The sequence below is a fragment of the Ictalurus punctatus genome, chromosome 15, assembly GCF_001660625.3.
Source record: "Ictalurus punctatus breed USDA103 chromosome 15, Coco_2.0, whole genome shotgun sequence".
Taxonomy (NCBI): domain Eukaryota; kingdom Metazoa; phylum Chordata; class Actinopteri; order Siluriformes; family Ictaluridae; genus Ictalurus; species Ictalurus punctatus.
This window is the reverse complement of record NC_030430.2, coordinates 426,065-451,681: the sequence shown is the minus strand read 5'-3', so window position 1 is coordinate 451,681 and position 25,617 is coordinate 426,065. Positions and strand designations below refer to the sequence as shown.

The 25,617-nt window shown below is 38.4% G+C and overlaps 1 protein-coding gene across 3 annotated transcripts in view; it reads right to left on the bottom strand.

The window, feature by feature from the left end:
- tfcp2 (transcription factor CP2) overlaps positions 1-25,185 on the bottom strand; it is a 31,034-nt gene extending 5,849 nt beyond the window's left edge. Inside the window, exons 1-14 of one of the 3 annotated variants that reach the window (XM_017486584.3) lie at positions 25,068-25,185; positions 24,294-24,503; positions 23,921-24,072; positions 22,443-22,519; positions 22,255-22,360; positions 20,345-20,451; positions 20,084-20,236; positions 19,734-19,844; positions 15,330-15,415; positions 14,191-14,239; positions 4,810-4,903; positions 4,453-4,543; positions 841-947; positions 576-718 (exon numbers count right to left, since the gene is read on the bottom strand). In XM_017486584.3, the coding sequence (XP_017342073.1) occupies positions 576-718; positions 841-947; positions 4,453-4,543; positions 4,810-4,903; positions 14,191-14,239; positions 15,330-15,415; positions 19,734-19,844; positions 20,084-20,236; positions 20,345-20,451; positions 22,255-22,360; positions 22,443-22,519; positions 23,921-24,072; positions 24,294-24,415 (1,398 nt within the window). In that variant the 5' untranslated portion in view covers positions 24,416-24,503; positions 25,068-25,185. Of the gene's footprint in view, positions 1-575; positions 719-840; positions 948-4,452; positions 4,544-4,809; positions 4,904-14,190; positions 14,240-15,329; positions 15,416-15,450; positions 17,226-19,733; positions 19,845-20,083; positions 20,237-20,344; positions 20,452-22,254; positions 22,361-22,442; positions 22,520-23,920; positions 24,073-24,293; positions 24,504-24,722 lie in introns of those variants that run through there. The other 2 variants (XM_017486583.3, XM_017486585.3) reach the window with 2 other exon arrangements.
- Between the last annotated feature and the right edge of the window lie 432 nt (positions 25,186-25,617).

The window sequence follows — 25,617 nt, the reverse complement described above, 5'->3', positions numbered from 1 at the left end:
AATTTTTAAATAATTTTTTGCATTATTATTGTTTTATTTTTAATAATCATTTTATTATATCTTTCCCATTATGAGGTATTTTGAGCTACATTTTATGCATGAAAGGTGCTATATAAATAAAAGTGAAATAATAATAATAATAATAGTAATTTTATATATATATATATATATATATATATATATATATATATATATATATATATATATATATATATAATTATTATTATTATCCTTTTTAACAACAAATGCAGTCCTCACAGGCAAAACCCAGAACTCAAACCAAGAATTCAGCACTATTAACTGTTTAAGCAATCAGTCTAACAGGGCACCCCTTGGCAACAAGAAACACCTGTGAGTCACATATTCAAATATAATTCATCACTTGCCATAATTTATTTTATTTAACACATCTAGATGTAAACATCAGAAAATATAAGCTGAAATTCTGATCTATCGCCTCATATTCATCTGTTGATCTCAAACCCAAGCATCTTAAGTGTATAGTAAAAAAAAAAGAATTGGCCTTGCCATTTCAATACTTTTGGAGGGGACCATGAGAAACTGTGAAACTGCACCTCATCGCTGACAAGCACATGAATGCTTGTGGGTCCCTGCTTGAAGATCTGAATGATCTGGCGTGGTGAGATGTTGAAAAGCTGAGCTAATTTCTCAGTCAGCTCGATGGTTGTTAGGTCTTCCAGGTAAATAGCATGGTACACTAGAGAGATTAAACAAGATATAAAAAAAAAATAAAAAATTTAGTTTCATAAGCTGTTTTGAGTTTGGTTTTGATGAAGTTGTATATCTACCCACAAGATTTCCAAACAAACAAGGACACACCAAAAAAGGTATTGCTAGCACCATCTCCATTCTCATGTTTTTGCTGTTGGTCTCTGGCCTGCTGAGACTCCTGGCACACATAGATGGTGAGTCTTGGGCGAACCACCCTTAATATGCAGTAACACACACAAAAGAAAAAAACAAACAAAAAAAAAAAAAACAAAGAGAGTCAGCTACACACACAAACGTTAACACAGACTCATGAGTGTGACTAAAGTGATATACAAACATTCATTACCATGAAAAATATATAATATCTTCTATAGTTACAACCTAACCATAAGTATTAACACACTGTATAACTAGAGTACAGTTATACAGATTTATAAATGCACATATTCTCACCAAAAATGTTGTTGCTGTTGTAACAGGTATAGAAATTATACTGTTAAAATACCTTAAGTAGAATTAACACAAATTTTCACATATCTGTACCTGATATAGCGGTCTACTTGTGTGAGTATTTTCCCCTTTAATTGTTTCCCCGCAGTCATCTCGCCCCTTGTATCTGTTTCACGACCGCGTGGTTCGTTCTCTTTGCTTGTGCACACGACAAAGCGTATGGTGGATGGACCGGTGCTGCTCATCTCACATAAGATTGTTTAGCTGGAACGTTTGCATCTTGTGAGTTATGCTGGAAACCTACTTTTGTTTTTGTCAAAGACTTTTTACCATTTATGTATTTTGATGTGAGATGTACGGTCATCTGCGCTACTACACGTTCATACAAGAAGGAGAGTTTCTGTGATCGTCACGTGTGGAACTTTTTCTCTGTGCAGTGAAATACTGAACTGTTTTGAGAGTCTCATATTAGATGTGTTTCTGTGTAGTTCATCTGGTTATCTGCATGCTAGTTTTACTTTAGTGTGGGGTTTTTTGTGCATATTTTACCTGCTGTCATTTTTTTTGTTTTCTGCTTTAGTCATGTTTGAAGACACAAATATTTTTAATCCTGCGAAACCTAATGCCACGTTTCCTGTAGGCAGGGGTACTGGGGCTATACTTTATCATACTGACAAAATGTCTGATGTCTCACCTCAGTGTTTGGGGAGGGGGAGGGCGTTTGTTAATGCAGATCTTGACCATCTACACATGTCTGATTCAGCTATTGGTACGTCTAGGAGCCCAGCTGCTAGCTCTACACCGTCACATGCCTAGACTCTGGTCAAGTAATTACTCCCGAGTCGTTAGGGGGTATTATTTCTGATCTGGTGCAGAAAATTTCAGCCAGTTTTAACTTGGAACAAATGTCCAGCCAAATGCAGTCCAATTCTACTGTGCAACAGTCTAGTGAGTGTATTGATGCCTCTAACTTGAAGGACATTGTTCAACATGATGTTGCACCTCTGCCATTCTTTAGAGGTGATAAAAGCGATTCTTTTACCGCGCCTGAATGGGAAGACACGATGTACAGTTATTTGAACAGGAAGAAATGCACTGACGAGACTGAGGTTTCTGATCTCATTTTAGGCAGATTAGCTGGAAAAGTGAGGGATATAGTGAAAGTATCCTTGCGCAGTTGCTCAGGGCTGCCTGCTAAAGTGCTCCCTGGCACAGTGTGACATACTGAAGTGCAATTTCAGCGAGTTGACATATTCTAATATGCCTATGGTTGACTTTTATAACACCCTTCCTAGGGCAGAGGAGAGTCCTATGGAATACTGGATTTGGCTTAATAAGGCTATTGATGTAGCTGATGAATGTCTGCGTAGGCGTAACAAGTTTGTTGAGGACCCTGCAGCTGAAGCTGTTCTGATGTTTCTCTCACACTGTCCAGATCCAGGTCTTTTCACTTCAAGCTTGCTGAACAGTGGAGTGTCGCTGAAGTTCAACAGCAGCTGGATAGTTGTCAAAGGGGCCAGAAAAGAGCTTCTGCTAGAGCACCACACTCGTTGCCTATGCCTGCTTCCCATCAGAACATTGTTACGGTCTGTAATGATCCCTTACACAATTCTCTGAAACAACCAGTACCCTTGTCATTTCAGTCTCTGTGTTCATCTAGTCAGCTTAACCTTAGCGCTGTTCCATTTTCTCCCAATGTTATTCAGCAGATGGTTGGCATGATGGATAAAGTTTTATCACTCTGCGCTACATCACTGTCCTCATCCAAGTGTGTATTTCCTGTCAGAATTTCAGACTCCAAGCCCGGTTTGAGCTCAGAATGTAGAGTTTATAGGTCCAAAGAGGCTTTGCCGTAATTACTTTAAGCCTGGTCACCTGAAGAGTAGCTGTCCCAATGCTGCATGCCTTGAGCTTTCTTCTGCTACCACTCAGTTAAACTAAATAGCCCACGTGCAGAGACGGGTAACATGGGCAGTGTAGTGAATCCCCTCGTACATATATCAGACCCGCAAAAGATTTTTGTAAATAGCTGCAAGCTGTTGCCAGAAGGCAAAACCGTGCTATACGTGGGTTCTCAGAAGATCGATGGAGCTAATGCCACTTGCCTCCTGCTTGGTTGGAATGAAAACCTGCACCCATACCCTTTCCGGATAAGATTGCCCACCCGTGGTCTAGCCAGTATGACAAGCGAGTCAAGGGATTACCTCTGCTGATTGGTGATCAAGTTCTTGTAGCCAACAAAGGTGGTAGAGGTAAGCACAAGCTTGCCGACAAATGGGAACCGGTTATGTATTCTGTCGTTGCTTCCAAACCATCCTTGAACATTTATAGGATTCGTGACCGATATGGTAATGAACAAGTGGTGCACCGGAATCTCCTGTTGCCAGTTAACGTTCTTCCTTTACCTGAAACAGAGTTGAATTTTTCTGCTGGTAGAAGTGGTGTTACTAATCCCGGTTCCACACCTTTTCAATCTGTATGTATCCAGACTGAACCAGCAGTACCCGTAACTGATGACTTGTCAGCAGCAGAGTCTATGTCTGACATTTCTCACATAGCTGTTTTTGATGATGACTGTACTGCTTTATGGGTTGTATTCCACAGTCTCAAACTGTCCCTGAAGCACAGACTGTCTGTTGTTGACCTAGACACTGTAGCCAGTGTTTTTTTTGCCTACTGTTCCAGTTCCTACAAGTTCTCATGTTCCTGCAGAAATCACTTGACTACTAGGTTTGGTAGAGTGATTAAACCTGTCTGTAGACTGATTGAGTCAATGGTTCAACTTGAAACCATATTTAGTATAGATTCTGGGTCTCCTTTTATTAATGTAGTATTTTGTTTTAATGGAAATCAGGGCACATGGTGACCATTATGCATCATGTTTATTTTATAGAGCATTGTAAGGGCAATTCACTCAAAGAGGCTGCTTATTTATATCATCAGGTATGGTTTTTTGTTTTATATTATTTTAATTTGTTACTTGGATGTATTTTTTGTTGCCCTTTCACAGTGTAATTGAATGGGAGAGAATCCAAGAGAATTACATTATAATTGACTCAAAGACGCTGCTTATTTGTATTATCAGGTGCAGATAAAAGACAGATGAACCGATGCCTGTTGTGTCACGTTTGAATGACTCCCCGCAGAAACTGCTTCACGTCTACATAACGCAGAAGTGGCAGGTTTATAATTGGTGTCTAAGCGTCAATTATGCACTTAGTGCTGAGATACACTGGTTACACTGTGTTTATAGATAGAAAAAATGTCCACCTTCCTTTTAGTGAGTTGAACAATCGTATGCCATCAGCTGGACCACAGATCTGAATGACGTCCTCTCTAGTTAATTTCAGTAGGTCTGCCCCTGAGGACCATGCCAACAAGAGAATGTATATTGCTGAAATGTATGCCTCAGTAAATGACATAAAAATACATTATTTTGTGCTAAAGAGAATCATTATCTAGGTGATAAGAAGATTCAATTTAATATTAAGCAGTTAACATTTATTTAAACGCAGAAAAAGCTCAACTTACCATAGTTTACGTACAATACCTTGAGGTTGCTGAGTGAAAAAAAGGCACAGATAAAAGTGCTATGTAGTGGGTTATGGAGCCAGAATATAGAGCTACCTGAGAAGTTTGTGAAGAGACGACAGAATGGCGAAAAGCGGTTTCTATGGAGCCACTGCTGTGCTTCTTGTGGTGTTGCAGTGGGCACCAGATTCTGTTTGTTCAGGATAGAGAGAAAGGAAACAGATAGGGTTTAGGATTATAATGTCTTTAGGATTTTTATTCCATTCAACAGCACTGTCCCCTTTGCAGACAGATGTGGACTGATAAACAGAATGATTCTCTTCCTGTTAACCGCCAAGGAAATGTTGTTCTCCCTTCGTTCAGCAAAATACTAAACTTCCCAAACAAACAAGTGCATTTACAAATAGATTTTATAACAGGTGTAACGCAGATTTGAAAGTTAAATTCATTCACCTGATACATTCATCATCCACCATAAAATCGGGGTACAAAGTATACCAGAGACTACTGAGGCAATTTTCAAAAAGCAAAGGCTTGTAACACCAAACATCAACTTTTTGTCTCATGGATGCAGACATGGCAAATATTTCATGAACATAACTTCTGAAATATGCAAGCTCATAAAATGAAAGGTTAATTGAATTAGGCACTGTTTCAAAAATGATCAAATGTTTGCTTGTCCAAACATCTCAAAAAAGACAACAATTTCCAGGGAGTATTCTTTTTTTTTTTTTCCACATGACTATATGCATATTTAAAATGTTAATAACAAAAGTTTAAACCAGTACGAAGGAAAAACAGACTTCTTAACCCGATAAATGCCTCATAAAGCTTGTGCTGCTCCCAAACACTGCACGCTTAAATATAATGCTGCCGAGCCCTGTACCGGGGTTAGCTTCTGTTTCGGGGGAGGGGGGCGTGGCGTTCTCCTTTACTTTATTAAGGTTAGCTAGGTTAGCCTCCTTGTGCACGCTTCTGAAATGTACTTTCAAATTCGTGGGATTTTTCCCTTTAATAAATTGTCCACATATTTCACCACCTTCCACTGCAAGGCACTTGCTTTTATCTGACACACAGTCATATTCAAAGTAATCCCAAATAGGACTCTGTCGCTCTCCTCCGACTTCCGGTACCGCCATGATGCCAGATGAGGAGCATGGACTATGCGGTGTTCAATTTGACATGGAATGTTGTAATTTCCGGGTTCCCAGTCGGAAATGTCAACTCTGAAAGAGATTTGCTCTATGAAAGACATTGACAAAGACGAAAACTAAGTACATTTACTCTATAATTGTATTTTATTTTAGTTAGTTTTGCAAACAGACAATACAGTTTGTTAGTTATTGTTTTTTTTTCTGTAATGCCTCGTTTTTATTTTGATTTCAGTTAACGACAATGTTTTTTCACACCTAGTTTTCGTTATTTCATTAGTTTTCATTTACGATTATAACCTTGGTTGAGACAATATAGAAACATGACCTCTTCCAGGTTGATTCATAACAGTCATCTGAAAGTGCCCCTCACCCCTCAAAAAAACAAACAAAAAAACCCTCCCCACCTAGAGTTCCTAAATAAAGATCCCTTAGGACTCTACAGTTCACTCTGCACTGCAGCGGAGTTTGCACGCTGCATTGTATGTTGCTACACGTACATGCTGCATATTTTGTACATCAATTTTTGCACATACCTGTACACATTTTATTTCATATTTCTTATCTTCTCACTCATTTCTGATTTTTATTTTTAATTTAGTATTTAATGCACAGTCTAAAGAGGAGTAGGCCAGGTTTTAATTTCACTGTGAGTTGTATACTGTGTATAATTGTGTGTGAGAAAAATAAAATCATCACCGTGGAATTTTAGTTACATTTTAGTTGACTCGGATAAGCGAGTTGCAAACCATCGATAAGGTAAACCTCAACAAAGAATAAATGAAGTATAATTTTTTTGTTAGGGAGTAATTCTTGTGATGCTTAACAACAGCGATAACAAAAAGATAACTAATGTGGCCTATTTTACAACTATAGAAATCACTAATCTACATTAGTGATGACTTGCATAGATATTCATGTACTGAATTAAGTTATGTTGGCCAACGAACTAGTTAGTTGACGTTAAATAAAGATACCTTGACTGAACTAAAGTTAGTATCTAACGTGACTTGGTAGCTAAACAAAGTTAGGCTGTTTTCACATGTAATGTCTTTTTCTGATGAAAACTGTGGGTTAAAGCATTTTTTCAATAAAAACAAACAAACGCTGACCCCCCCCACTATTAAGGCAATTTAATAATGTGGTAAAATAACCTATTGTTTCTTGTTTTTGTTGCACTGTTATGCCATATTACATTATGCCAAGACACTCACGAAGCTAAATTGCGAAGGAATTTTCGAGATCTCGATTGGTTTCACCATGGCGAAGCAAAAAAAAATTTAAGGCAAAAAAAGGGAAACAGGAAGTGTCTCATATCTTGAGTGCATTGAGTGATTTAGATGAAACTTCAGCTGTATGTTTGGTACTTGGGGCTGATCACATGGATGTGGCTATTCTGAGTCACAGTCATAGTGTCACCAACTGGCAGCAGGAAATGCACGACATAAAACAAACTTTGCAATAATCCTCTTAACGTCTCAAACTTGGTCAGAATAATGTCAAGACATGACTGAAGGATTTTTGATATCTTAAAGCAGCAGTACTGAACTTTGCCTGTCTATCACCATCTCTGTTTGAAACAAAAAACTGCAAGTTACTTGGGGAGTTTATTATTATTATTTTTTAACATGGGTTGTGCTTCGGCACTGCTCCTTTATGCAGATGAATCTGGTAGTTTGAGGTATATCTCCAATATTTGACAAAGGAGGTGGCAGCAGATTTACTTGGAGTAGAGGTGAGTTTACTTGGAGTAGAGGTGAGTTTTGTTAACTCTCTCTCTCTCCCATGAATCAAGCGAACAAGTGTACTAATGTTAGCTATCTATCTATCGAGCCACTGAAATGTCTTACCTGTTCAGCAGAAGAAGAAAGAAAAAAGCTCTCTCTTCATCAGTTTTGCATCTTGTCAAATCTCTGAGTTTTCGCCACCTCTCAAAAGCCATGCTGATATTTGTTCTCATTTTAGCAATTTGGGCTCTGTCACTTTCCATTTTTGACTGCAGGCTCTCTGCAGTCCGATGCTTCTTGGTTTTGACAACAGCTGATTCCCCAGACCTTAACAATTAATGCATTTAGAACTATCCAGATTAAAAGCTGCCACCTAGATGACCAGTTTAAATTCTATGCGACTGTTGTAAGAAAAGCTCCAAACACACCACCATCCTACTAGATCCCGTACCTACATGTTTGTTTAAACAGATTTGTCCAGGAGTAATTGAACCACTTCTAAATATAATCAATTCTTCCCTAAGCACTGGCTATGTACCTAAATCACTTAAATTAGCAGTTATTAAACCCTTGATTAAAAAACCTGATCTTGACCCGTCTCAACTGTCCAGCTATAGACCAATATCAAATCTCCCCTTCATCTCTAAGATTTTAGAAAAGGTTGTAGCAAAGCAGTTATGCTCGTACTTAGATAGGAATAACATTCATGAAATATATCAGTCAGGATTTAGACCTCATCATAGCACAGAGACAGCGTTAGTTAATAATTGATTTTTGTTCATTTCTAACAAAAAAAAAAAAAAAGTTCGACCTGCATGTCGAACTTCAGTTCTTTGATGTAAATGGAGACTTCTCCACGCATACCGAGGTTAAATTTGGTGTTCCACAAGGTTCTGTTTCAGGCCCACTGCTTTTTACTTTATATATGCTACCTCTAGGTCAAATTATTCGTAAACATGGAATTAGCTTCCACTGTTATGCTGATGATACACAGCTGTATGTTTCAGCGAAGCCAGACGACAGACAGCAGCTTAATAAAGTTGAGGATTGTGTAAAGGACATTAGACGTTGTATGCTAACTAACCGCCTTTTACTTAATTCTGATAAGACAGAAGTACTTGTATTAGGACCACATGTAGCTAGAAGTAATCTTTCTGATCTCACAGTAACTCTGGATGGACTTTCTGTTTCATCATGTACAGCAGTTAAAGACCTTGGAGTGATTATTGACTCCAGCCTATCATTTGATGCTCATGTAGATAATATTACTAGGATAGCCTTCTTTCATCTCAGAAATATTTCTAAGATAAGAAATATAATGTCACTACATCATGCAGAAATATTAGTTCATGCTTTCGTCATCTCTAGATTAGATTACTGTAATGCCTTACTGTCTGGATGTTCCAGTAGGAACAAACAATCTCCAGTTAGTCCAGAATGCAGCTGCTAGAGTCCTAACTAGAACCAGAAGATACGACCACATCACCCCGGTCTTATCAACACCGCATTGGCTCCCAGTGAAATCTCGCATTGATAATAAAATACTATTATTAACCTATAAAGCACTAAATGGTCTCGTGCCACAGTATCTAAGTGACCTTTTGGTTTTCTATACATGAGATCCTGATCCTTTCTGCTCTCCAGACCTACCTGATCCATTTCAGATGTCCTGCCTCTGGATGGAGCTCTCATCTACTCCAATTCCAGACTGCTTAGACTACGGCTGCTTCTAAGGCCAAACAGACTTCATATAAATCCATAATGAACTTTTTCACACTATCTGTTGTTACCCAGATGAGGATGGGTTCCCTTCTGAGTCGGGTTCCTCTCAAGGTTTCTTCCTCTTAACATCTTAGGGAGTTTTTCCTTGGCACCGGCTTGCTCAGTTGGCATTAATTCGCATCTTTAATATCTATATACTGTGTTGATATTTCTGTAAAGCTGCTTTGAGACAATGTTTATTGTAAAAAGTGCTGTACAAATAAAATTGAATTGAAAAATGTCACTTCAATCCTGCAACATGATACATCAGCTATAATGCATTATGTTCATGCATATACACCCATTTCTGGGTTTAAATAAACTATAGCAGGGTAGACTTCTTTAGAGGAGTATGTATATATATTATACACACACATATATACATACATACATATACATATATATATATATATATAAAAAAATAAGTTATATATATATATATATATATATATATATATATATATATATATATATATTATTTATATATATATATATATATATATATATATATATATATATATATTATTTATATATATATATATATATATATATATATATATATATATATATATATATTATTTATATATATATATATATATATATATATATATATATATATATATATATATATATATATATATATATATATATATATATAAACTTTTCCTGTTTTGTAATTTACCCAAGGGTTTACCATCTCTTAAAGGCAACGAGCGAAAGAAAAATCTAAATCTTTACGCTGTCGTTTCAGTTGCACTTTTAAGACCTTTGAAACGTGAATTTAAGCCATTTTAAGACTTTCAAAGGACCCGCGGACACCCTGTCTTTTGACTAAAGTGGTGCGGTCAGTTTTACCTAGTCACCAAACTCAGTACATATATTGTCCTCATCAAGCCGGACAACTTTCCAAAGAACAGTTATTAGCTCCGCCCACCAGGAAGTCGGCCATTTTGAATTTAATGTGGATTTTTTTTTTTTAAATTGCATGCTGTGCATTTTTAAATAATCCTCCTAGGGGATTCATGTGGTTGTCACTAAACTTGGTCAACCTTATGCCAAGACATTGAAGATGCTAAATGGCGAGGCAATACATTTATAATTTATTTTAAAAAAGGGAAACATGTTACATATCTTCTGCATGCACTGCGTGATTTAGATCAAACTTGAGATTGAGTTCACGGGGGCTGAGCACATAGATCAGACTATTGAGGGTCATGGTCATAGCACCACCAACTGTAAGCAGGAAGTGTGTCACTTAAAATAGGCTTTTAAATAGTCCTTTTAATATTTACCCAAATTGCTTCAAAAATGGTCAGAATAATGTCAAGACACGGCTGGTGTAAAATTGCGTCTTGTAGAAATGAGTCTTGATATCTTAAGTAGAGTTGCCACGGTAATGCATCAAACTTCAATACTATTTTCTTTGTATATTTGGGTGTTTTACTCTACAGCACTTGTTTCACTATGCATTGTTTTCATACACCCACCAGGAAGTGATGGCACCGTAGTGCTTGGGCCAGTCATAGCTGCTTGCAGCTATATTTATTAGGGCCCAAGCACTGAAAGTGCAAAGGCCCTATTGTTTTCTTTAGGATTCTTCCGCTTCTTCTTATTATTATTATAAATATTTTTCTTCAAGGTTTCGGGGTCTTTTGGGGCCCTTAGCATTTTCAAAAACTCTTGAAAATATGCCCACAGGTCAGATTCCGCGGCCATTAGGGTCGGGCGAAAGCTGGTACATGGGCATGACAGGTGGGCTCTACAGATCCCCCCTTGAACACAATCTGAAATCTTAGATACATACTAGCACGTATATATGTAAACTCGATACACATATAGGGCCAAACAACATCCACACTGTATGTCATTAGCTCTGCCCAACAGGAATTCGGCTATTTAGGGTTGTTTGAAAAGCGCATGCTCTGGAACTTGATTTAGTCCTCCTAGGGAATTCATCCAATTGCCATAAAACTTGGTCAGTATGAACTCATGACATTGAGGATGCTAAATTGCGAGTGGATTTTTGATATCTTTGGCAGAGAAACAGGAAGTGTGTTATAACTTTTGCATACATTGATGGATTTGGATGAAACTGCAGCTGCTTGTTTGTTGAAGCAGGCCTTTCACATGGAAGTAACTACTGTGAGTCAGTCATAGTGCCACCAACTGGCGGCAGGAAGTGTGTAACTTTTAAAAATGCTTTGAAATCATTCTGATTTGCTTCAAACATCAGCAGATAATGTCAAAACACAGCAGATGTAGACCTGTGAAAGTATTCTTGATATCTTAAATATTGTTGTCATGGCAATGCATCAAACTTTAATGATCATCTTGGGTGTTTTTGAGGCTCTTAGCATGCTTCAAATTACATGAAACTCGATACACACATCAGAGTTGTTGGCCGTTAGAGACTGGCAAAGCCTTAGAAACAAGCGTGGAGAGGGAGTTCTGTAGCGCCCCCTTTTGACAAAAGTTGTGGGGTTAGTTTTACCTATAGTCACCAAATGCTGTACATTGAGATCATATTCTATCTCATCTAAATGCCTTGACAATGCTAAATTGTCCGATATGTTCCAAATATCAAAAGTTTGATAAAAATCCCAGCCTGAAGACATCTACATGCCAATATTCAGTTATATTCACAGCGCCACCTACTGGCAACAGGAAGTGACATGTTTTACACTGTGATGCACGCCTATCAACATATTGAAATATGCCAGCAAATGGTAACTATGTTAGCAACATGCGTGCTACGTGCTAAAGCATGCTATTAATGCCACAAAACAGGAAGTTGTTATAACGCAAACATACAATGTTCAATCTGTACCAAACTTCACATGTTTTGTACAAAACCTGTCCTGAGGCAATCTACATGCCAATATTCAGTTATAGTCAAAGCGCCACCTACTGGCAACATAAAATGATTTGCTTTACACTAAGTCAGACACACAATGTTCAATCTGCACCAAACTTCACATATTTGATATGAATCCTGGCCTGAGCGCATCTACATGCCAATATTCAGTTAAAGTCATAGCGTCTCCTGCTGGCAACAGAAAGTATCATATTTTACACTGAAGTATTCCTAGCAACATATATACATATGCCAGCAAATTCTAAACATGCTAGCAACACTTAGCTATGTGCTAAAGTGTGCTGTTATAACTCAAGCATATAATGCCTAATCTTTCCAGAATATCACATTTGATACGAATCCTGACCTGAAGACATCTACATACCAATATTCAGTTATAGTCATAGCGCCACCTACTGCCACCAGGAAATTTAAATTTTTTTACATGGTGATACACTCGTAACAACATATAAAGTGCTAAACACAATGGAATGGTGTTCCCATGGCAGAGCATCCCCAACATGCACCTGGGTGCGAGGGCCCATTCATCACTGCTTGCAGCTTTAATTATGGCCTGAGCACCTCTGGTGTGAAGCCCTACTGGATCTACTCCGTTTCTTCTTCTTTTCTCAAATGAATCGCATTTTAGAAGGCCGAAACATACCCAAAAACTCACGAAACTTTGCAGACACGTCAAAACTGGTGAAAATCTGATAGGGGTTCCAGAATTGAGTGTGGAAAAATAGCTCAGTAGCACCACCAACAAAATTTCAATGATGTGCGCCTCGCATTATGTTTCACCTACATGTACGAAATTCTGTACACATGTGTAACATGCCAATATGTACAAAAAAGTCTCTGGAAACCATGCCCTAAACTCAACAGGAAGTCAGCCATTTTGATTTGTCTAAAATTTTTGCTGAGATTTTGCTATTTCCAGGCCTCATACAAACTCCTCCTAGAGATTTCATCAGATCGACATCATATTTGGTCAGTCTAATCTAAAGGCCTTGACAATGCTAAACTGCGAAGGTTTTGAGTTTTCGCTGCACGGCATGTGGGTCTCACAAATTTCGATGTTTCGCCATGAAAAAGGAAGTTGTTATAACTTATAAAAGCACTGTCCAATCTGCTCCAAACTTCACATGTTTGATAAAAGTCCCAGCATGAAGTCATATTCATGCCAGTATTCAGTTATAGTCGTAGTGCCACCTGCTGGCAACAGGAAGTGGCATGTTTTACACAAACTCAAACATACAATGTTCAATTTGCACCAAACTTCACATATTTGATACGAATCCTGCCCTGAAGACATCTACATACCAATAATCATTCAGCATTATACCGCCACCTACTGGCAACAGTAAGTGGCATGTTTTACACTAACTCAGACATACAATGTTCAATCTAGGGATGTCATGAGAACCGATACTTCACTACACATTCTTAAAACGTGACAGTCCTTGTTTTACTGCAGTAGCGTAGGTACCATTGGTAATGAAGGTACCGGGGTTGCAATTCTTACGGAACTGATGAGGGCAGCAAATACGGAAAAAAAGAGTATGTTTTAGTTGATCCACAAGTTGTAAGAAGAAGAACGTCTACAAGCACACGGGAAAAACTACAGAAGATGGAGACAAGTTCAGCTCCGCCACGACTCGCTGACAGGAAAGGTGGTAAGAGTCAAATATGGAAATACTTCACATTCAAGGCGGATGACAACAAACATATAATTGATGCTCTGAAGCCGGTGTGCAACCGATGCTATCATTCATTTCAAACAAAGCGAGGAAACACCTGGAATTTGTTTAGTCATAAACCAAATACTACCATAATATGAGATATACTACGTTGAATGTGTGTGCAATTTCCAAACAAATTGTGAAAAAAAAATAATTAAGCTCTCAATTGACAAGAAAAGCAAACCAATGAACAGCACAAAAAAAATTTAATCAGACAAAAATTGGAAAACAAAGTTACTCACATCCGCTACCTGTACCACTGGCTCTGGCTGGTGAGTCGGCGAGCCATTCCTAGACACAAATGCAACCAAGTTAGGAGTTTTCTGAAGGAAAAAAATAGAGATAGGGCAGACAAGCTGTAGGATGACAAGATTTCAATTACATATTGGCCCTTATTTATCAAAAGCTATGTACAACAAAACTTAAGCACAAATTCCACCAATAGTTTCCTTACTCAATTTTATCTTTATGGAGTTCAGTGTGTTTTAATTTTAGAGTAACAGTAACAACCTGAGAAATACCTGACTTGCAGTTAAATCGTTAAAATCAAATGTAAATATTATGGCAAGTACAGAAAATAGCATTAATATCATAATTGCAAATGTTAGGAGCTTGTGATTTGTAAATAATGCAATTTAATTAGTTAATTTGCAAATGTGAATCAAAATGTGCAGAAGTGAATATTTATCAGCTCATTAGTCCAATTAAGGTTTGCATGCAAGAGTCACTATGGAGATCTACACAGGGCTGCCGAAGGGCAGATAGCTTTGCATGGAAGTTGAAGGTGGTATCTCTGTACGGCTATGAAGACGTCTTACCAAGAGGCTAATCCACAACCAAATTTTGCAAGGCCTGATGCTACATGGCATTTCTCCAGCACCTTTAAGCTGCTGCACTAAATGGGAGTTCATGATGGGAATTTGGCTCACCCGTGTTTATTAATCATTTAGATCTAAAACCAGTTAAATCTGGCATATCATTCAAGTCTGGCATCTAGAAATATAGCACATTATCACAATTGCCTACATGATCATTATTTTAAGTTTTAAAAATGATAGCAAAACTGAAAATCTTGAACAATCAATCCCTCTGCCAAAACTGTTAAATTTTTAATTTGTGTTTAGTGGTACAAATTTATGGTATCTTTGAAGCTACGAAAAGGACATTTGGTATAATATGGTCTTTTATGCATCAGATACAGTTGTTCATACAGCATTCTTGCATACATACAAACATTGTTATGCAACTTTTGTGAATAATGGCTGAGTGCTTAATAAATCTTAATAATGTAAATAAAAATTAATGCTTAATAAGGCTTATGCACTACAGATCCATCACTTAGTAGCATAAGAACAGAGAGCACAGGCATGTGTGATCTTACCCTTCAGTAGGGAAGCTGTTGTGGGTGCTGCTGAAGCCTGGTGATGGAGAATTGTTGACATAAGTGGCCTCAGGCCACGGTGAGCACTAGAGAAGAAAACTATTTCAATCATTCATATTCAGTTCTCACCACAATGAGGCAAACAGCTAATTAAATGTTTATGGTCATGATTACCTCAAATAAATGTTAAGAGTATTAACATTGTTCATTGTTTTGCAGTTGATGCTAAATTCCAGAGAGGAGGCAGCTAAGAAAAAAGCTAATTATTATCCCTTGTGTGTCAATTTAAAAAAAGTTACACATTAAGTCCATAGAGGACAAAAATGTCAATGTCTAAAAACTGTCAAAAATATATATTACTTTTTTTTTCCCCCCACTTTGACTGAAGTTGACATTTTTTTTTAACAGAATCAATTCTATTCATAATTACCAAACATTCATTCATTTTAAGAATTATAGCCCTTGAAATGTTATTTTGTTTACATAATGCCACAGATGTTTTTTTTTTAGAAAAAAAAAGAACAGTAATTATTTTCCATATACTAAATGCTAAGCAGAATTATTTTTTCTTTGATTAGTCTTTGACATGTCAATGATTAAGAACATTAATCTTGATGCATTCATATTTTTTATGCAGTCTCAGATTAAAATAAATAAATAAACATAAAATAACAATAAAGCAAAAAATAAAAACCCAAAAAAACAAACAAACCCTACTACTAAAAAAGGACAAAAATGTCCATGTCAAAAAACTGTCACAGAAATATTATATATGAATATTTTTTCCATTTTCACTGACTTCGATTTTTTACCAGCATCAGTTCTGATCATAATTACCGAACCGAATTCATTTTCAGAATTTTAATCGTTTAAACACCGGTTTCTTTACATAATGCAGAAATCTTCAAAGCTCAGCAACCTTCTTTGACTCTCATACACAGGGTGGGATTTGTGATTTCCAGTACAATATAATTTCTCTCTTTCAAACTGTTCTCACACACAAACAAACACCCATACAATTATAGCTGCGTCATGTATTCAGTTGCTCTGCAGTGCTCTCAATAATACAGTAGAATCAGAAAAAAGGAAAAGCATGTACAGGTCAGAAAATTAGAATAGCTTGGAAAAGTTCAAATTCAAAAAGTGGAACTTTTATATAATCTAGTGCAGGGGTGGGCAAACTTTTTGACTCGCGGGCCACAATGGGTTCTAAAATTTGACAGAGGGGCCAGGCCAGGAACAGATGGATGGAGTGTTTGTTTGAACTAATATAAATGACATGTAAAAGCCATTACATTAAAAGATTTGGCTTTTAACAGGTAGCAAAGCATGAATATGCAAGGCTCATTGTACCAATTGTTTTCCAAATGCATTAATTTCTTAACACAGTAGAGAAACTCGCATTCAGTTTCAGTGAGAACAGTGTTGGTGATCTCCCTTTTTTGCCAGTGCATCAAAGTCTGGAGTTAGTTTTGTTGTGGCAATTCACAGGATAGATCCGAGGTGTTAGTCAGTTAACTTGGATCTGTGAGGGGCTTTGTTGATGTTCATGACGCTGAATGTCTGCTCACATACGTAGGTCGGGCCAAACAACGTCAGCATCTTGTGTGCCGTCCTCCGGAGGTTTGGAAATGTGGCTTCATTAAGTGAAGCATAAAAATCATTCAGTTTAAGAGAGTTGAATTTCTCCTTTAAGACGGAGTCAGACTGAAGATCGATCAGTTCCATTTGCAGCTCCTGTGGTGCTGTTTCAGGGTCTTGTGACAGGGGACAGGACACCAGCTGAAGTGACTTCAATTTTTTCAAAATCAGAGAACCGACGGCAGAATTCTCTGTGCGGTTCGTCCAGTAATTTGTTGTATTTCTTCGTGTTTCGGGTCGTCTCTTTCTGCATGGCTAGTGTGGGGAAATGAGAGAAAGATTAGTTTGAAATTGGTCTGGAGAATAAAGTCAGCTTGGATTTGAAGGCTCTAACATTTGTGTACATGTCGTGCACAAACTGATCTTTCCCCTGTAGGTTCACGTTCAGCTCATTCATGTGTGAAAATATGTCCACAGCAAACACAAAGTCACAAAGCCAGTTGTTGTCGCTTAGCTCAGGAAATCTGTCGGATTTCCCAATTAACTCCAAAAATGCGCTAATCTCCTCTTGGAGCTCCCACACTCGTTGAAACACTTTGCCCAAACTTAACCAGCGGACACGAGAGTGGTAGAGGAGTCCTGGTGATCCGCATCGGGTTCCTCCAGGAAGGTAATAAACTGACGATGCTGAAGTCCCCTTGCTTGTATAAAGTTAACCAGTTTTACGACTGGATTCACGACATGTTTAAGCTGCAATATAGACTTACTCAGAGATTCCTGATGAATGATGCAGTGAAGGTCAGGGTTTTCCTCTTTCACTTTATCCTGGATTCTTTTCAACAGCCCAACGTTTTTTCCAGTTAAATTTGGCGATCCATCCGTGGCGACATTGGCAAGTTTACTCCAAGGTAGCTTAATTCTCTTGACAGCAGACACCTGATTATACAAGTCCTCTCCCTGAGTTTTTCCTTTCAGGGACTCCATGATCAAAAACTCCTCCGTTATCTCAAAACTGTCGTTAATCCCTCGGATAAAAATTAGGAGCTGAGCAGTGTATTTTATGTCGTTACTTTCATCCAGTGCTAGTGAATATAACTTAAAGGACTCTGCCTTTTTGTTTAATTCACTGGCTATATCTTCGTCAATCAGTTCCACATGGCGATTTTTAAAAAAAAAAACTTGCTTTGGTAATTGACTCTTGAATCACAGTTTATCAGTGAAAATTTTTTTTGCTGAGTCTCTAAATTAGCAGTCAACCTCTGAGCCGTAGCTGCCCGTTCTTGCATTGACTGCTTGCTAGCGTAGTTGGCATGCTTCGTGGCAAAGTGACGGCTGATACTGTATTCTTTGAAAACCGCAACAGTTTCTTGGCATATCAGCCATATAGCCGTTGACCAGACTTTAGTGAAAAATATTTTGCAAAACTTAGTTTTCTTTCCAAATTTACTTTCCACTTTTCTTTTCTGAAATGCAAAATTTACTTTTCATCTTCCCCGTGATTGTGGTTGTGTGTACAGAACCAGACGGAGAGATTAAAGGCTCAGGAAACCTTTGCAGGTGTTTTGAGTTACAATGGGGGATATAAGTATTGGACGGGTCACCATTTTTTTTTTTTCAGTAAATATATTTCCTGTCAGGCTAATCACATGAAATTTTCACCAGTATTAACTCAACAAATCCGGAAATATAAAGAATTCAACAATAAAGTCCATAAATAAAGTTATGTTTAATAAAGTAGAATGACACTCAGCAAGGCGGTAATTAGTTTGGGCTAAACCAAATAGTGCAACTTCTAGAGGTAACATGTTAATGAACTTGCCCTTGTTGTAAGCTCCACAAGCAGGGTTGGAGGACCAGGTTACCTGTATAATGGTCACATACATTCAGGTCCATAAGAATTTGGACAGTGACACAAAACGGTCATGGAAGAGTGGAAGAGGACTCCAGTGGAACCTGTGAAGCTCTGGTGAACTCCATGCCCAAGAGGGTTAAGGCAGTGCTGGAAAATACTGGTGGCCTCACAAAATATTGACACTTTGGGCCCAATTTGGACATTTTCACATAGGGGTGTATTCACTTTTGTTGCCAGTGGTTTAGACATTAATGGCTGTGTGTTGAGTTATTTTGAGGGGACAGCAAGTTTACACTGTTACACAAGCTGTACACTCACTACTTTACATTGTAGCATAGTGTCATTTCTTCAGTGCTGTCACATGAAAAGATATCATCAAATATTTACAAACATGTGAGGGGTGTACTCACTTTTGTGAGATCCTGTTTTTATATTATATTATATTATATATATATATATATATATATATATATATATATATATATATATATATATATACACACACACACACACATACACACATATATATACACACACACACACAAAATGAAAATGAAGCATGTGGTAAATGTGATCCCACGGACTTTTACCTATGTACGGGAACCCTCATCTATATTTTAGTATCACTCAGGATTACAAAAATAAAATAAAACAACTCTTGTTTCTCCAAGAATTCTTCTAGAATCAGTGCAGTGCTACTGTTCGTCACAGTCTATTAGGCCAAGTGTTGAAAAGTGTAGAAGGCCCACCTTGACGTACATTTACCTCATTTTAATGTTGGACGAGTGCTGGCATATTTACACTTTGAATTTAACTGTTAATTTTTCATTTTTGTGGATGCATGTTGTAGCTACCGTTATTGCTGTTGATTACATTATTAGGTACAGCCCTAGAATAGAAGAAGTACAAGTGCTCTGATGCAAACTCAATGAAATATTGCTCAAAATATTACTCAATTCCCAGGCACAAACCTCAGTAAGGATGGTGGTTTCATATGATGGCTGGTATTTCTCCTTTTCTTGTGGTGCCCTCTTATCCATCTTTTCTCGATCAGTCTTCTGCTTTCTGTCAGCACCTTTGGGCTATAAACAAAACAGTCTATATTTAGTCAGCTTTGGCACACAAGGGTTGAAGCCATTTAAAAGAGAATACTTGCACACATACCAGGAATGAACATGGTGATGTTACCAAACAAGTACATAATTTACCCTGCATATCTGGATTAAAATTAATACCATGCCATTCCCCATCCAGGTGTCAACACTCAGTATGGAGGTACTTTACACGTTGAAAGTACACAAGTGCTAAATTCTGCTCCTACCTTGAAGACTTTGATTTGGCAGCTGGCAGAGTGCAGATGTTCTGTGTAGTCTCCTGCATCATTCTCTTTGAACGTGTCAATTTGGATGCGAAAAGGCACCCCCTTCTCACCGCCATGCTTGCGCATTGTAAACTCTGTACTGATGCAATGAACCTACAAACAAGCAAATAACATTTTACTAGCATTATACATGCTGATATAATCGGTTATATTCTTACTTGTACAACAGAGTTTAATAAACACCACATGGAAATACGACACCTGGATGAACACTGAAGTCCGCTTTGATGGGTCCCATAGGAACTCCACTGTGTTAAGCTGTGTGGGGTTCGCCCTAGGATCCACAATGCCAACAGACATAGGAATATCTGAAAAGAATTTCAGTAGAAACATATAATCAATACTAATATTTGACTATATCATAAATCATGAATTGACAGAAAAGCTAAAATTATCAAATGAATACACTGACCATTAGCCTACATTTTTAACCCAGGACAATGAATCCTTATTGTCGAAGGCTCCACTGATACGCCATTGTTAACTGTCATATGGAAAAAATATATGTACACGGCGCTCTCGAGTTCCTGGTCAAGCACATGAAGGACGAAGATCGCCGGCTTCTCCAAGACCCACCCGCCATCCTCCATCGATGGAGCGAATACTTCTACAAAATCAGCAACGAGGAATTTGACCACCCACCGATCCAAAGTGCCGATCTAGTCACTGAACCTGTGCCACCAATTACCATCAAGGAGATCGAAGAAGCGACAAAGATGATGAAAAATGGGAAGGCAAACGGCCCAGACAATATCCCAGCCGAAATGTGGAAGATCCTCAGCCGCCAAGGCACCACGACTCTCACTGCCTTCTTCACTTAAATAGACAAGGGTGCGGCTCCAGCAGCTTGTACAACCAGTACCACGGTGCCCATCTGGAAGAGCAAGGGTGATGGGACCGAATGTTCAAACTATCGGCCAATCTAATTCCTGTCACGACATGAAAATTTTCGAACAGATTATCGATGCCAGGCTCTACAAGATTGTCTCAATTACTCCAACCCAATGCGGCTTTGTCAAAGGGAGTGGAACGACGTATGCCTCCCACGTTGCTCGGTTGCTTTTGGAAAAGCACAGTGAGAAGACCAAGCCCGATCACATGCCATTCCTTGACCTGGAAAAGGCCTTTGATCGCGTTCCACATGAACTCATCTGGCACGCCCTACAACCCCACAATGTCTCCGAAGCCTACGTCCAGTGGACCCAAATACTCAATGTCACCAGCATGGTTCGATGTGCAGTGGGAACATCGCCTCCCTTCGCCATCAATGTCGGAGTACATCAAGGATCGGCCCTTTTGCCTTTCTTATTCGTTCTCTGCATGAACACCGTGACGTCTGACCTCCAATCGCCTTATCCATGGTCACTCCTCTACGCCGATGACGTCTTCCTAGTGAATGGACAACGTTGAAAACTTCAAGAGCAAGTGCAGCAATAGAACGAACGGTTCGGCAAATTTGAACGTCGACTGAACATCAAGAAGACAGAATATATGGAACGTGACCCTCACACCGATGGAACCATCAGCATTGGTGGAGAAAACCTCAAGAAAGTGGATCAATTCAAGTACCTCGGTTCCCTCACATGCAGTGACGGAGACAGCTCTCCAGATGCTCGCACCCATGTCAAGGCTGCATGGATGAAATGGCACCAGGTGACTGGAGTCCTGAGCGATCGTCCGATGCCCCTACGCCTCAAGTCAAACTTCTACAAGACGGTGGTGCACCCAGTCTCCCTCTACGGATCAGAGTGTTTGCCAGCAACAGCAAAGCACGAGCAGGCCTTACACTTAATGGAAATGTGAATGGAAGGAAGACGTAGATGGTACGGGCACGTTGTACGCAGCAAAGAATACTTGGTGGCAAGGACAGACATGAATCTCGACCCTGATGGCCGGCGCCCATGAGGTAGTCTCAAGAAACTATGGACAGATGCAACATGTGAACGCAGCCCCCAAAGACGCCTTTGATCAAGCCAAATGGAGACGGACCCTGCCATAGCGCAGAAATAATGCTAGGAAGAAGACTCAAGTTCCTGGTGTAAGAAATCTGCAAAGCACTTCAATAAATGCACAGACCAAAGCATGGCTTAAATGCAGATCATAATACTCACCCAGGTCAAGGATTCGGTCACCTGGTCTGTTCCAGCGCCAGCCCTCAAGCTGCTGGTGCTCAGTGTACTGAAGTCGCCGGTCATGAAAAACTACACGAATGATGCTCTGCATTGACCAAAACAGGAGGAAGTAAGCCATAACCACAGATGCATTATCCTGTGTTATGAACAGCAAAGTAAACTCATACCTTCACCATTTTGCCTGTGATCTCAGGAAGCTCACCCATTTTCCGATTGTCCAGCATTCGAATTTCGTAAGACTGTCCTGCAAATACAACTTTGACAACTTATTTTACAGATATATCTTTGGTGGTAATATTAAGAGCACAGAAACTGTTGGTAGAAAAATGCTTTTCAGAGAACAACCAACAAAACCTATGTAATTAATTATATTACCAGACCTGCCTATCTTTACACATTTTGCATAAGAGCTCTGCAATTTAACACTGGAGTATGCCAATATGAGCTACCATTCAAAAAAGAGCAGTCGGTCTCTGCCCAATAAAACAAGAGATGAGCCAATAAACATGTGACTCTGGAATGATATGCAAAGGTGTTTTGAGAATCTTTTGAATTCAATAATATTGATTAATTAAATGCAGCTGTTTAATATTCACTTTTTTGCCAAAGAGAATAGAGGACAAAGATTTTTACCTACAAAGTGTCAAATCCAACATGTTACAAATAATGATAATGATAATTAGAAATAAACTAAATGCTTTTTTATGCCTCAGCAAGCAGTTCCCAACTGCAAAGCTAAGAATGAGTTGTAGCAAACTTTGTTATTATTTTTTAGCCTATCCGTTCTGCGTGATTAAATCTTTTATAGAGATTTTTTTTTTTTTTAAATGGTAAATCGCAAATATGGAAAAAATATTTTAAAAAAATAAAAATCATAAATCACACAAGCCTAAAAAATCGAATCTTTTTTTTTTTTTTAAGTTTGTGAATTCATTAAAAAATAATTAATCAATCAACTTATATGTTCTTTATAAACGAGAACGGCTTTAACAAATCATTTGCCATTTTTGTTTATTGTTTTCTGAATAATATAAACCAAAACTCCCAGGAACAATTTAACACCTAACATCTTGTTACTCTACTGAGTTTCTCCTCTAGGGCTAATCAAATGACATAATACCAATTTAAATGACAAATAAGAAATTTGAAGAATTTATTTTAAATAACAGCATTCAGTACATCTACATTAACTGTAATAAATCACAAACACTGCCTCTTCATTAATCATAACAAGCCAAAATTAAACAGGCAAAACTTAACCGGTTTCATTAAACTATGAAACTGCTAGAAGAGGATTTACATTTATATTCTCACAATCTGGTGACACACAGAAGAGGATGGATTCAGTGTGAGTCTGGGTCCAAGTTTTATCCCCATGTCATCTCAGAGTTTTTCCTTGCCACCGTCGCCTCCGGATTGCTCATTAGAGATCATTTTAAATATATACCTATGTCTGGATATCTCTAAAACTGTCTTGTGACAATGTACATTGTTAAAAATGGTTTAATAAAAAAAATTCAAGACAAAACTTTCATAATCAACCTTATTGATTATGTCAACTAATCGGTGCAGCCCTATACCAGGCCATGACGTCATGTTGCAAAAAAACATGTTCCTCTTATCCAGTAATTCAGAAGGAACAGACCTTGGTTGAGGTAGGTGAGGGTCTCATCATGTAGTTTGACAGCTGGTGACGTGGCAGCACAAAGAACATATTGGAAGGGAAGGATCTTGTTGTCATTATCCGGTGGAAGATTGGACTCTTCTTGCTTAAAGATTGGAAGTGCCAGCACATCACTATGAAGAATGGGAAAGAGAGAGGAAGTAAAAAAAAGACTTAGATATATAGAAAGCGATATTGTATGACTTGTCTTTTATGAATCAAATGCCTTAAATATTCTGATGATTTTTACTTTTCTTTCACAATCAGTAAGATTATCATACATGAAGCATTTATTTTCAGAGAAAGATACTGAAGTATTGAGACATAGATCTTACAGCAGAAGCTTGAACTATACCTCATACTGTAGGCTCCAGCTCCTAGCTCCTGGCCAATTCCAGACAGACTGGCGTCGAAATCCTGCACCAGGCCGGACTCGATCACCTCATCAGCCAGCGGCAGTTTCAGAGCCCAGGCCATCACGACCAGGAGGTTATTCAGCTCGTACTGACCACGAAGAACACAAGTGGCCTAGAATTCTTGGAGTTGTGTGCAGGATCACACGCACCTGTCAGAGGACACGTTGCTTTAGGATATTCGAGAGAGCACTTCCAGAGTCAAACGAGTTCAACCGTACAGGCTATCGTCCGTGGTTTGAAAGTTACACGATACAACGTTATGGGATCAAGCACTGTGCAATCATTTAAAAGTTAAAGGAGTTTAAACTTTGCCCGATGTAATCACACGTGCGAGACTAAAGAGACAACCTGGTGATGGTAGTAATTACCTTCCCATTCACAAATCAGTTTGGTTCCCAACTTCAGCAAGTCACGACAAGCAAACACGAGCAGCAGTCAGAACACGTCCAAGACGTGTACAAGTACAAGACGCTCGTTTTATTCGGCTCAGGAATACAAACAAGTTAATTGATACACTGGACCCCTTTTCACGCCATATTTTAATCCGTCGTCTTCGCAGTGAAACAACTATCTGGGGTCTGGAGAGGAAACTGTTACCGTAAGCTACAGTACATCAAAGATATCCTAGTGGCCGTTCAATGTAACGAATATAGAATTAACAGAAAGAAAATAGAGAAAACTAACTGGACCAACACACACAAAAATGTATTTACATGAGAGACATGTTTCTTTAACCCTCCTGTTCACTAGAGATAGAGCTGTAATATCCGTGGCCGTTTTCTTCGTCGGTTGCATAAGGCTTAAAAGGCTCTTAGTACATTATTGCCCCCTATCGGTTTTATGGCTATTTACGTTCTTATTCTTATTCTTAGTGTTTTATAGCGGTTGGCAAACCAACGTTAGGTGCATTTCCGCCATCTACTGGGCTGGAGTGCGGAACATTGCTGAGAAGTGAAATAAGTAAACAAAACAAAACAAAACAAACAAACAAACAAAAACGGAATCCTATTAAACAGTCCTGCTTTCTTCTAGCAGATGTATCCTTTCTCTTTTAAAAGCATTACAGCATAGTAGAACATGCTCAATAGTTTATGCTAATCCACATTTACTGTAATTTCCAGACTCTTGGCTCCAGATTTTCTATAGTGGGTAATTTAAAGCTGTATGACCAAGGCGAAGTCTAGTTATTATTGTGTCTTCTCTTCTACTACCAAAATCTCTTCTTTCACTACCAACCTGATATTGAATATGAAGCAGATGTCA